Here is an 11,833-nt window from a genome sequence, read left to right as displayed (position 1 = left end):
TTCATTGTGTGACTCATCAGCTTTATTCCTCTGTAGTTTCCACAACTCTGCACATCTCCCTTGTTCTTAAAGATGAGTACCAGTACACTTCTCCTCCGTTCCTCAGGCATCCTCTCACTCTCCATGATCTTGTTAAGTAGCCCAGTCAAAAACTCTACTGCCACCTCTCCTAAACACTTCCATACCTCCACAGGTACAGTATGTCGTCAGGACCAACTGCCTTTCCACTCTTCATCTTCTTCAACCCCTTCCTCCTTACTGATCTTAGCTACTTCCTGCTCCACAACAGTCACCTGTGTAAAGGGTTAAAGGCACCACTTGGTTGTCAACAGTAAAAATCACAAATTTTACCTCTTCCCAACAGGTGGAAACCACCAACCATCAAGAATGCATGATTATATAGTGTCATGGCTGTGCAGTCAGAAAATGTTGTTATAATGGCAGTCATTGGAGCAAAAACATCCACAAACAGTAAAATAGTTAGAAAAAATTGAAATCTGATGTTGCAAAAAAACTAACAATGCATCAAAATCTGTGTTGTTACTAATCTTGGACATATCCAAGGGGTAAAAAAATATCTAGTCCATGATCACTTTTTATATTGAAAATAAGTCATTTTGTGTGTGTTTTTCCCCAAATCCGTGAAATTGGCACTTAAAGAGTTTAAAATCCTGGATATTTTTTAACATTTAGTAGTTTTGATCAGAACTGAAGTTGATTAACAGATTTAACACATGCAAAAAAAGTTTAAAAAAATATTTTATATTATCTGATATATTTTTACAGCATTTTATTTTAGTGGATGTTTTCATCCCAAAACTAATGAAAGGGTAGTGAATTTGAACAGTGCACAAGGGTTAAAGCAACACTATGTAGTTTTTCTACCTTAAAATAATGCGTTCAGTAGTAGAACAACTCTTAACAGGACAAATTCTAACACCACTACAGCCTGAGGGTGCTTGCACTGGCGGCAACAGCATCATGCAACTTTCATGTTTGGGTAGGATCACTCTTATTTGTGAAAATGATAAGATCAGTGTTGGTAGAATTCACTCTTCAGATATCGAGTAAATAATTGATTGATCATCGAATTTGTGTCATGGGGTGGCAGTACCAGCCCTCCCAGATGCCTTGTGTCTCTCTCTCTTTTTCCCTTGTGTGTGTTGTGCTGTCTCTCCTGTGTGTTTATTTTCCACAGGTCAGCCACCAGAGAGCAGAGTTGCTAATGAGCCGCGCCTATTCCTATATAGCCACACTCTACCATATAAGCCCTGGTTCATCCTCGCCAGTTCATCCGTTTACCTCCGTGGTAGATAACTGTACACTGTGGCTAGACAAGTTTGTCGGGAACGTTTACTTACCTCACCTGCCTGTCTCTTTAGGTTCCCGTGCTCTGATACCTACCTGTGTGTGTCTGGTGCCATTCTTCCCCACGCAAAGTGGATTATCGTGTCAGCGTATGTTCGCCAGGTGCCTATGGCAAGCCGTTTGAGCATAAATTAGATATCCTTGATATCAGATGTTTATTTCACATACTAGTTCAGTCTTTGTCAGAACTAGTTCGACGTTTGATTGCACTAGTTGGACATGTGATTGCACTAGTTGAACAAGAACCCTTACTAGTCACGCTTTCTCAGCAACTAGTGGCATTTCTGTCCAGCTAGTTCCATGAAAAGCCCTACTATCAATGCCAGTCACTGCACTAGTAGGACCAAAGTCCCAACTAGTCAGCTTTTTCATGTACTAGTGGCCCTCTGGACGACACTAGTAAGGCTAAAAGTCCTACTAGTTAACTAGTGTGCTGAAAGAAATGTGACAAGTTTACTAGTCAAGCATGAGTTTGGCTCACTAGTGAACTAGTGAGATTCAAATGTTTACTAGTTTACTAGTAAATACCAAAATGTCCACTAGTTCCACAGGTGGTGAACATAGAACATAACTAGTGAGACATTTGTTTAACATGTTGGTCTTTTTGATGCACTAGTTGATATTTTCAATACACTAGTTGACGTTTTGATCTTACCAGTCCAATATAAATGCTCACTAGTCGATTTGTGTGCTCAACTAGTGCAACTAGTAATGTTGTAAAGTGTCACTAGTTAACATGTATGATGTTTGCAACTGTTCACTAGTTAACTAGTTGCACAGAAATGTCAACTAGTGAGCAGGTTTTGCAGACAAGTCAAATGAAAACTTACACTAGTATACCAAAAACTTTAACTAGTGCAACAAAAAGACCAACATGTTAAACAAATGTCTCACTAGTTGCACATAGTCGCTCACTAGTGCCAATAAATGCTAAACTAGCTAAAGAAAAGGCCTAACATGTAGGAAAAATGTCTGACATGTTCAGTCATAGTCTGAACATGTCTGATACAGACTTTCACTAGTGAGGCAAAATGTTTTCCACTAGTTAACTAGTGAGGAGAACATCATTGCCACTAGTCAACTACTTACTCCATTTGGACTTTGCTAGCTTACTAGTAACAGATTGTGTGTTTAACTAGTTAACAAGTAAGGCTAAAATGATCCCCACTAGTGGAACTAGTAGACATTTTGGTATTTACCAGTAAACTAGTAAATATTTGAATCTCACTAGTGAACTAGTAAGAACCAATAAACATTAACTAGTTGACTAATTGGCATTTTATGTTGACTAGTCAACTAGTGACTCTGTCTCTATGTCACTAGTGAACTTGTAAGGTCAAAAGCCCCTAACTAGTGGACATTTGGCCCTCGCTAGTTAACATGTAAAGTAAAACATGCAGCCACTAGTGCTACTAGTGGCACTTTAAAATCAACATGTTGTACTAGTGGACTAAATGCAAATGAGGCAGGCGGGACAAAGATTTTGATTGGTCAGTGGTCAACTGTGTTCTGAAAAGCCTTAAAGTGCCTGCTCTGAATAGTAACTTGGGTTTTAGCAAAACTAATTTCAGGAAGTGTTTGAATAATTTTATTTTGTATTATTATGGAATGGCAATTTAATTTGTAAATTTAATACACAAAGTAATTTTAAAACAATATTCCTCTGTTATCAATGTTATTAGGTTTGCTGTTATTTTAAAATGAAATTTATTGTATTAATTACAAAACTGTTCTTGAGTTGATCTGTATTTGTGAGAAATAAAAAAGTAGCTGTCAGTGAAATGTAACATTTTTTACTGTCAGAGATTCCATTTGATAAATTTAATTTTACACTAGAGGATGATTCAGTTCAGTTCAATTAAATTTTATTTGTATAGGTCCAAATCACAATACAATCATCTCAAGACACTTTACAAAAAACAATGATGATCTATTGATTATCACACTAACCTAGTTAAAATATCAATCACGATACACCACTTAATTCCTAACCTTCATAGACCCACTAAATAGTAAACGGACTCATGAACACAGCTTTCGTTTCTGCACGCCTTTTTTTTACACAACAAAATATAACCACAAGGTGGAAGCAAACATCCGGACGTATTGTCAGTGACTGCTCTTTTTGGTGCCATGAGCCGGAACGAAGCTGCATCAGAAAGTAATTTTAATGAAGTAATTAATCGTGTTTGGAATGCGCTTGATGTTGCAAGACGGGAATTGGCAGCACAGAGGAATGGAGATAACATGTTGACTGCAACAAGAAACACATTTCGGAGGCGAAGAAGAGCAGGTCCGATGACAGGTAAAGCTAGCTAGCGTTAGCATTAAGTTTTAGCTAAAGCTAGATAAACCGCGTTAATTTCAGAATGATCTTTTCCTTCACTGCAAACGTGCATAACTAGTCTTTTCACTTCATGTTGGAGTCAGAACTATTAGCTAGTTAGCAATAGCTGGATCCTGGACCCAATGTAACGTTAGCCTACAGAAATTAAACGAAACCTCACTGTGGTAGAATGATTATATTTATTAAGGTATCTTATTATTATTGGAATAATATTAATTAGATGTCATCATAACAATATTTTTACAAGTTTTTTTAATACACACTTTGTATCCATTAATGTAGTGTTTAAATACGTTTCGGAGAAGTTCGTCATATACTTATTACAACATGAATATTTATTTTATTATTTATTAAATACGAGACACTAGCGCCATCATATGAAAAGTCAAATGATGAAAAGTTGATTGCACTAATCTATGTCTATGGCTGAGGAGATATGAGAAAGCCTTAATCATGTGGTCATTTTTAATTGTTCTCATAATGGTGGATTTTAGGTGGAGGATTAATGTACAGAAGGTTCATTCTGTTTTTTCACAGATACCCATACATCTGCAAATATGACCACTGGAATTTGGAAAGCAAAGCTATTCCTTTTGCCAAATGCTGATCAGACTGCCCTTCCACCTCATGCAGAATGTAGTAAATTATCCAAAATGGGCTTGGGTAATGTACACACTGTATTGGGTTTGAATGTGTGAATGCACGTGAGGTTTGTTCATTTATTTACACATAAAATACATACCCATCAACATTACAGTTCATTTGCAAGTCCAGGATATGAAGTTCATTTATAGCTATATAGCCAATGTGCAATATAGAAAACAACCCAAAACAATTGTTGTGCTCCACTTTTTGCAGCAAGATAAGAACATCAGAATGCATATCATATCATAAATTTGACTTTATCTGACATCAGTCAACATACATTAAATACTAAAAGTACTATAAAGTCACAGTTTCATTTTGCTCACACTCATCTATACATATAGTAAGCAGGACATGTGGAAAGTGGAAAGGAAAAACCTAAAAAAATATTTTATCATAAGGTAGAGTAGAAAAAATATTTACATTATTTTCTCAGCACATGCCTATAGCAGTTTTTCATAGCATATAAAGACAAAAAGGATGAATCTAAACAAGCTAGTAAGTCAAAAATGAGTCAGTATATTGTCAGCATTTCTTTCTTTTTTTTTTTTGTTCAGGGATGCCAAGTCATGATTTGGAAGGGGCAGACTCACATAGAAGTTATGTACAACTTTCTTGGACCCTAACAGAGTTTAATAATTACATCTGCCAAAGCTTTCCCACAGTTAGCCTTAATGTAATTGGATTTCATCTTGCAAGAGCTGATAAGTCCAGGGCTCTGACAACAATTCAGGTAAATACATTGAAGGAGCTGAAGAAAGCAGTTGGCAGAAGCAGGGTTTATATTATTCCCCACAGCAATATTACACTACCTTTAGAGGTGAGTTTTTGTTCTTTTGGGTCAAACTCTTGAATATTAATATACTGACAATTGTTACTAATCATGTAATTCATTTTTGTCAAGATCTCAGAACCCGAAACAACTCAAACTCTACCTGAAACACCTCCACAAATGGGGCCTGAGACAGTTTCAGAATCTCTGTCTGCTTCTTCATCATCTACACCACTGATGTTCACACCCAGCGCTTCGACAGCTATTAGACCTGCAGCCTCACCCACTACCCCCCCATGCATTTATGTAGATCCATCCCAATCCACTGGACCATCAGCTCTCAGTCCTCTCGCCTCACCCTCTGTCCATCAAGTGACATCCCCTGCTCCTACAGTCCCTATGAACATGCCATTGGTGACATCTAACTAATTCTCTTGTAAGTTCCAAGTCTTCTCCTTTTAACATTAAAATAATATATTTTGTAAATGTCCTTGGTCAGACTGAAATAAAGCATATTATTAATGTCTAAAAACCTTTAAGAAATGGTCATTCTCACAATTTTCAAAGCTAACCTCAATAAAGGCAGATATACTGGAAATGAAAACTTTTCATTAACAGGAGACAAGTTTGGATCCTGCACAGTGGGTGAATGCTGGGACACCAGAGGTAAAGATGTGCATGATGATGGTTCAGTATTTTTGTAACGTGTAAGTATATTAGTATATTTAGAAAAGGCAGATATATTTAGGCATTACTAATTCATGCAACATTTGTATTTTAAAGGTCTTTTACAGAAGGTCATATGTGGAACCACTTAACAGGTATTTTATACATTAAAATGCAGTTTCATGCATGTGTTGTATATTTACATACACAAAGCATGCGTTTACGTCTACTCATCAACTCATCTAGATTTTACAGCGAATATCTGAAAATACTTTAAAAGCAATAAATCAAATTTTTTAGGACTCCTGTCAGTGACTTTTTTATTGAGGATTCTGATGATGGCGAGGAGGACGACATTATTGCTGTTTCTTTGGAAAGCAACAGTCCTCCATCGGTAGGTTTGTTTCAGTAAAGAATAGTTGAAAAATTTAGTTTTTCAGTATTAATTATGCATTTAACATACTCAAAATGAAAAGCTACAGATATTGTATGTTTTCAAGAAATTTCCAAGATCATTAGACTTTCAGTGATTTCTGTTGTACATATTTTAAATACTTCAGGAAGAAGTGGATCTGGCCATCATTCTGAGGACATTCCAACAGGATTATTTATCTGATGACCTGGTTTCCACCATTTGTGTCAGGAGGAGAAAGCTTCTGGAGAGTGCCATAAAAGCAATCTCCAGAGTCACTTTCTGTTGGACACACTCACCACAAGTTGAGTTTGTAGGGGAAGATGCAGATGATATGGGGGGACCACAGCGGGAGTTTTTCAGGTGTGAATACATTGAATAATCTGTTACAGTTCTTAAATCAAGTTTGTGTATTATTTTTTCCCCAGGTGAACTCTACAGTATGAAATAGTTTGTTCTATTTCATGTTTCTTTTCTGTTTCATGTTCTGTTTTCTGATTTATTCTAGACTCTTAATGATAGAGGTGCAAACCTCTTTTGGCATATTTGAGGGAAAGGCTGGCCAGGTCTTTCTTAGTTATGACCAAGGAGCACTAGATCAGCGTAAATATTTCAAAGGTGGAAACCTCATTGCTTGGTCAATTGCACATGGAGGTCCAGGTATCAAAGCCCTGGATCCTAGCCTCTTCCAACTGATGTGTGGTCAGGAGCCTCCACTGGAGCAGTTTGACTGGCATGTACTACCAGACCCAGATGTGCAAAGCAAAGTCAAAAGGGTGCTTAATTATTGTTATATCTATATTTTTTGGACTTGTAAACTTACAAAGCATTTTACTTGTCAAAGCTATCAGAAGTATTAAATAGGCTTTATAATTTCTACATCATTGCATGACTCCAGCTATATTGTTCTTACTCATATTTCTCTCTAAGATTCTACAGTGCAAGACTGCAGAGGAAGTGAGTGCACTCCAGCAAGACTTGGGGGATTGGATAGCTGAATGTGGTGCCCCGGGCATATTTAGTGCCACAGCTGATGAAATACCAAAAATCTATGCATATGTGGTGAAGCACTACATCTTTCTCAGGTGAACACATACACAAATTAAATATGAGTTACAGTTGCAAGTACCACAAAACACTCAACATAAAAACATTTATTTATTGTACCACTGTCAATTTATTAGGTAGAAATTTGCCATGTACATAGGGAATATATCAAATTGAATGTTTAATAATTGATATATTTTTTACAAATGAATATGTAATGTTTGATCTGGTTCTTTATAGAACAGCCAAGATGGTACAGCAGTTCACAGATGGAATTAATGCATTTGGAAAGCTGTGGGACCTGGTCAAGAAGAACTGGATTGCCTTTTTGCCTCTGTTCACTAACATGCAGGAACCTCTGTCAAAGACAGTCTTTAAGGACATCTTCACTTACAATTACAGCAGTAGAGGAACCAACCGTCGAGAAGCAGAGGAGGACACCATTTACAGCTGGGAAATGGTTCTCAACATGATTGAAGGTACATTTTATTTCTTCAAGAAAACCTTGGACTGAATTATGACATCTTAACTGCGCACTACACAAGTAAAAAGGTCCACATAAAATCTACTGTTAGAGGGACAACACTAAATGTCATTATGGGATGTTTACCAATTTAGGTAAATGCTAAATTACCTTATGCCAATGAAGAAAAGCTTTTAAAACAGTTGGTGCACTCAGATTTTGCCATCATCAAAATCTTTTTCAAAAAGTGTACTCTAAAGACAGCTGTTTTGATGGCTGGCATAAAATAGATACAGTCTTCATCTTGTAAAGTTAGACATTAGATTTTAGAAATTAATTCAAATATTGACTTACTTTTTTCCTGGCAGACAAAGTGACTGAACTGAGATTTGAAGACCTACTGATTTTCACCACTGGAGCAGATGAAGTTCCTGCCCTGGGCTTTCCTAGGAAGCCCTGCATTGACTTCTATGAACAGGAGGATGGCCAGCATCGTTTTCCCTATGCATCAACCTGCATGATGTGCTTGTTCCTGCCAAGGGGTGTCACACAGGAGGAAGAACTGCATCAGATGCTTTCCCAAGCCACAAGAGAGTGTGTGGGATTTGGAAAGGTGTAGCCCATTTCTGGGAGGTTTACAGTAGCAACACAGGATATCTCATTAGGATATACTTTCACTCCGTTTGTACTATCTAATCCAAATACATGACATTTACAATATGGATTTTTTTTTTTTGCACATCTAGTATTTAGAATAGAGGTTTTCCCACAGTAGCCATTTTGACATGAAATAGTAAGGAAACATTAGCATTATTAATAACATTATTTTAGTATTTCGTTTAGGTAGAGCCTGACTTAATGTGACCTGCCATTTCATGTCAGAATGGCTGCTGTGAAAAAAAAGTTTATATTCTTTGAAGAATGTTTTGCAGCTCTCTAGTGCACACCAGATACCTGTCCTTTAAGTCTGTTATTCCATCAATTGCATTGTGAAGCCCCTGCTGTTGTTCAGAGTTCAGGTCATTGAATGGTTGTGACAGAGTCACTGTTTGTACAGGGTCTTCACTGTTTGCTTGTAACTGGGTGAGCTGTATGCCATGTCTTGCCAAGCCAGCTTCTAGATTTTCTTGGCTGTAAGGGTCATCTCCAAAGACATTGTTGAGAGGTGTAGACTCCTGCTCAGTGGTGACTAGCATGCCCTCCATCCAAATTTGTGTTGGTGTATGGTTGTTAGCTGATCTGATTTTATGGTTGTTCCAAGCGTGTCTGAACAAATCAAGTCGCCTTTGGATTTCTGGCTTGTAAACTATCTGTAGTGCCATTTTCTGAGTGTTATCATCAGGGTTCAATATTTGTTCATCTTCAAATGAATAAAAAAGCATGTAGAAGTAGCGCACAACCTGCTGGAAAACATCTCTCCAAAGACGTTCAATACGTTGGTTGTGTACGGACTGGCCTGTTATGTGCCTTGCATGTCCTTGTCCCTGAAGAAGATTCATTAAAAGAGCAACTAGAGTGTTCTCCCCTCCATGGTCCGATCTTACTCTGGCTGGTAACCCATAGAGACAGGTGGCTCGAACAAAATGAGTCAACACCGTCAAAGCTTTGTTGTCTGTGCTGCAGTTGATGTAAGTGATTATTCTGGAGTTCCCATCAATGCCAGCATGTGTCACAAACCCCCACCTGTCAAACATTTAAAATAATGGATTATATAAATATCATAAAGTCATATAGATTATTCTGTTACATTACCAACAATAGATTTGTAAGTAATTCACATATTTTGAAAAAAAAGAAAAAGCGCAATTTGCTCCCTTGAAAAAGTGGAAGGTTAAGATGAATGATGGAATGACAGGATTTGAAGGATGTAATTTTATGGGGTGAAAAAAAGGACTGCACTACCCATCTCATATGTCTCTCTGCTATTTCTGCTAGCACACAGAAATACAAAAGGTGACCCGTGATTACCGAATGAGACGCATATGGCCATCTATGTGCCACAAACTATTAGGAAATGGCACATAATATGTTCTCCTAACCACAGCCTGGCTCCATCTTTGGGCTGCAGCAGCTGGATCAATGTGGTTAAGTGTCTCTCGAACTCTTCTTCTTGGTACTACAATCCCATCTGCATGCAGGTATCCTCTCATCATCTGAAAGAATTTCATATTTTAAGAAAATCATTGTACAGTACATGCATATAAATGATATGTATTAAATCTATAAGGGAAATATGTTGTAGTATGCTTACTTCTGACCCTGATGTTGGGAACTGGTTGTGGAGTACCCTGATGTGTTCCTGTAGGTCAGAATCACTAATGCGAGTGAATCTGTTTCTTGCAGAAATCTGAAAGGTTTTCATTTTTTTATGCAAGTATGAGGACGAGCAGCCCAACATCCTTGCCATGGCTCTCACTGTGAAGCCTTGAGTGAGGAGCAGCTCAATTTGCTCCCTTGAAATGTCAAGAGTAGGCCTCCCTTGTCTTCCTAAAATATAAAAAGAAAACGAAAATAATAATAAGCTAATTTGATTCAATTTAATAACATATACAATTAAAGCTGTTTTGCCATACCACGTTCCTCAACCGCGCGTACTAATTACGTTATAAAAAAATTGTATTTGTTAAGGCTATTTAAAAAGAAAAAAACCGCTTTTAATGTTGTAATATTATTTGAAACAATAAAATAATAATATTGACCAACTTACCTGAATACAAACGATGTGCTGCACTGAAACAAGCACGGACTGAATCGGAAGTTAGGGTCGCAGTGACAAGAGTTCGGAGATCTGTGAGACTCTGAATTATATTTCGCATAGCCTCGGCGCTAATAGTATTTTCAACTCTTCTCAGGTTAGCAATAGAGATTTCAATAGCGTGCACTTCTCTTCGACCTGCAGAGCCTTGATGATATGCTCGTTCAATTTCAACACATCGTCTTCTAATTCGTCTCAGGACAGCGTCCGCCATGTTTGCGTTTGAATAACTGAATTATCTCCATAAACCAATGAGCAAATCAGCATTCAGGGTGACAGTTCAACCAATAAAAAAGGAGCTTCTTTGTACGCCCCCAATCCTTTTTATAACAGTTTGCGCAAACTACTAGGTGTATGTGCCACTAGTAGCACTAGATATCTGATATCTGATATCAGATATCAGATATTCTTAACCTTGATATCAGATATCAAGGCAGATATTCTTAACCTTGATATCAGATATCAAGATATTCTTAACCTTGATAGCAGATATCGAGATATTCTTAACCTTGATATCAGATATCAAGATATTCTTAACCTTGATATCAGATATCAGATATTCTTAACCTTGATATCAGATATCAAGGCAGATATTCTTAACCTTGATATCAGATATCGAGATATTCTTAACCTTGATATCAGATATCAGATATTCTTAACCTTGATATCAGATATCAGATATTCTTAACCTTGATATCAGATATCAAGATATTCTTAACCTTGATATCAGATATCAAGATATTCTTAACCTTGATATCAGATATCAGATATTCTTAACCTTGATATCAGATATCAAGGCAGATATTCTTAACCTTGATATCAGATATCGAGATATTCTTAACCTTGATATCAGATATCAGATATTCTTAACCTTGATATTAGATATCAGATATTCTTAACCTTGATATCAGATATTCTTAACCTTGATGTCAGATATCAAGATATTCTTAACCTTGATATCAGATATCAAGATATTCTTAACCTTGATATCAGATATCAGATATTCTTAACCTTGATATCAGATATCAAGGCAGATATTCTTAACCTTGATATCAGATATCAAGATATTCTTAACCTTGATAGCAGATATCGAGATATTCTTAACCTTGATATCAGATATCAAGATATTCTTAACCTTGATATCAGATATCAGATATTCTTAACCTTGATATCAGATATCAAGGCAGATATTCTTAACCTTGATATCAGATATCGAGATATTCTTAACCTTGATATCAGATATCAGATATTCTTAACCTTGATATCAGATATCAGATATTCTTAACCTTGATATCAGATATCAGATATTCTTAACCTTGATATCAGATATCAAGATATTCTTAACCTTGATATCAGAT

At 36.7% G+C, this 11,833-nt stretch overlaps 1 protein-coding gene across 1 annotated transcript; it reads right to left on the bottom strand.

The window, feature by feature from the left end:
* Nucleotides 1–8,625: 8,625 nt before the first annotated feature.
* LOC113134104 (uncharacterized) lies at nucleotides 8,626–10,689 on the bottom strand. The gene is made up of 4 exons (XM_026313340.1): nucleotides 10,428–10,689; nucleotides 9,972–10,207; nucleotides 9,689–9,873; nucleotides 8,626–9,403 (listed from the first exon to the last, which is right to left on the bottom strand). Exons 1-4 carry the CDS (start codon nucleotides 10,687–10,689, stop codon nucleotides 8,626–8,628), a joined length of 1,461 nt encoding a protein of 486 aa, XP_026169125.1.
* Between the last annotated feature and the right edge of the window lie 1,144 nt (nucleotides 10,690–11,833).

This window comes from Mastacembelus armatus, chromosome 17 (assembly GCF_900324485.2).
Source record: "Mastacembelus armatus chromosome 17, fMasArm1.2, whole genome shotgun sequence".
Classification (NCBI taxonomy): Eukaryota; Metazoa; Chordata; class Actinopteri; order Synbranchiformes; family Mastacembelidae; genus Mastacembelus; species Mastacembelus armatus.
Note: the sequence above shows the minus strand (reverse complement) of the source record. Positions and strands in the feature narration are given on the sequence as shown.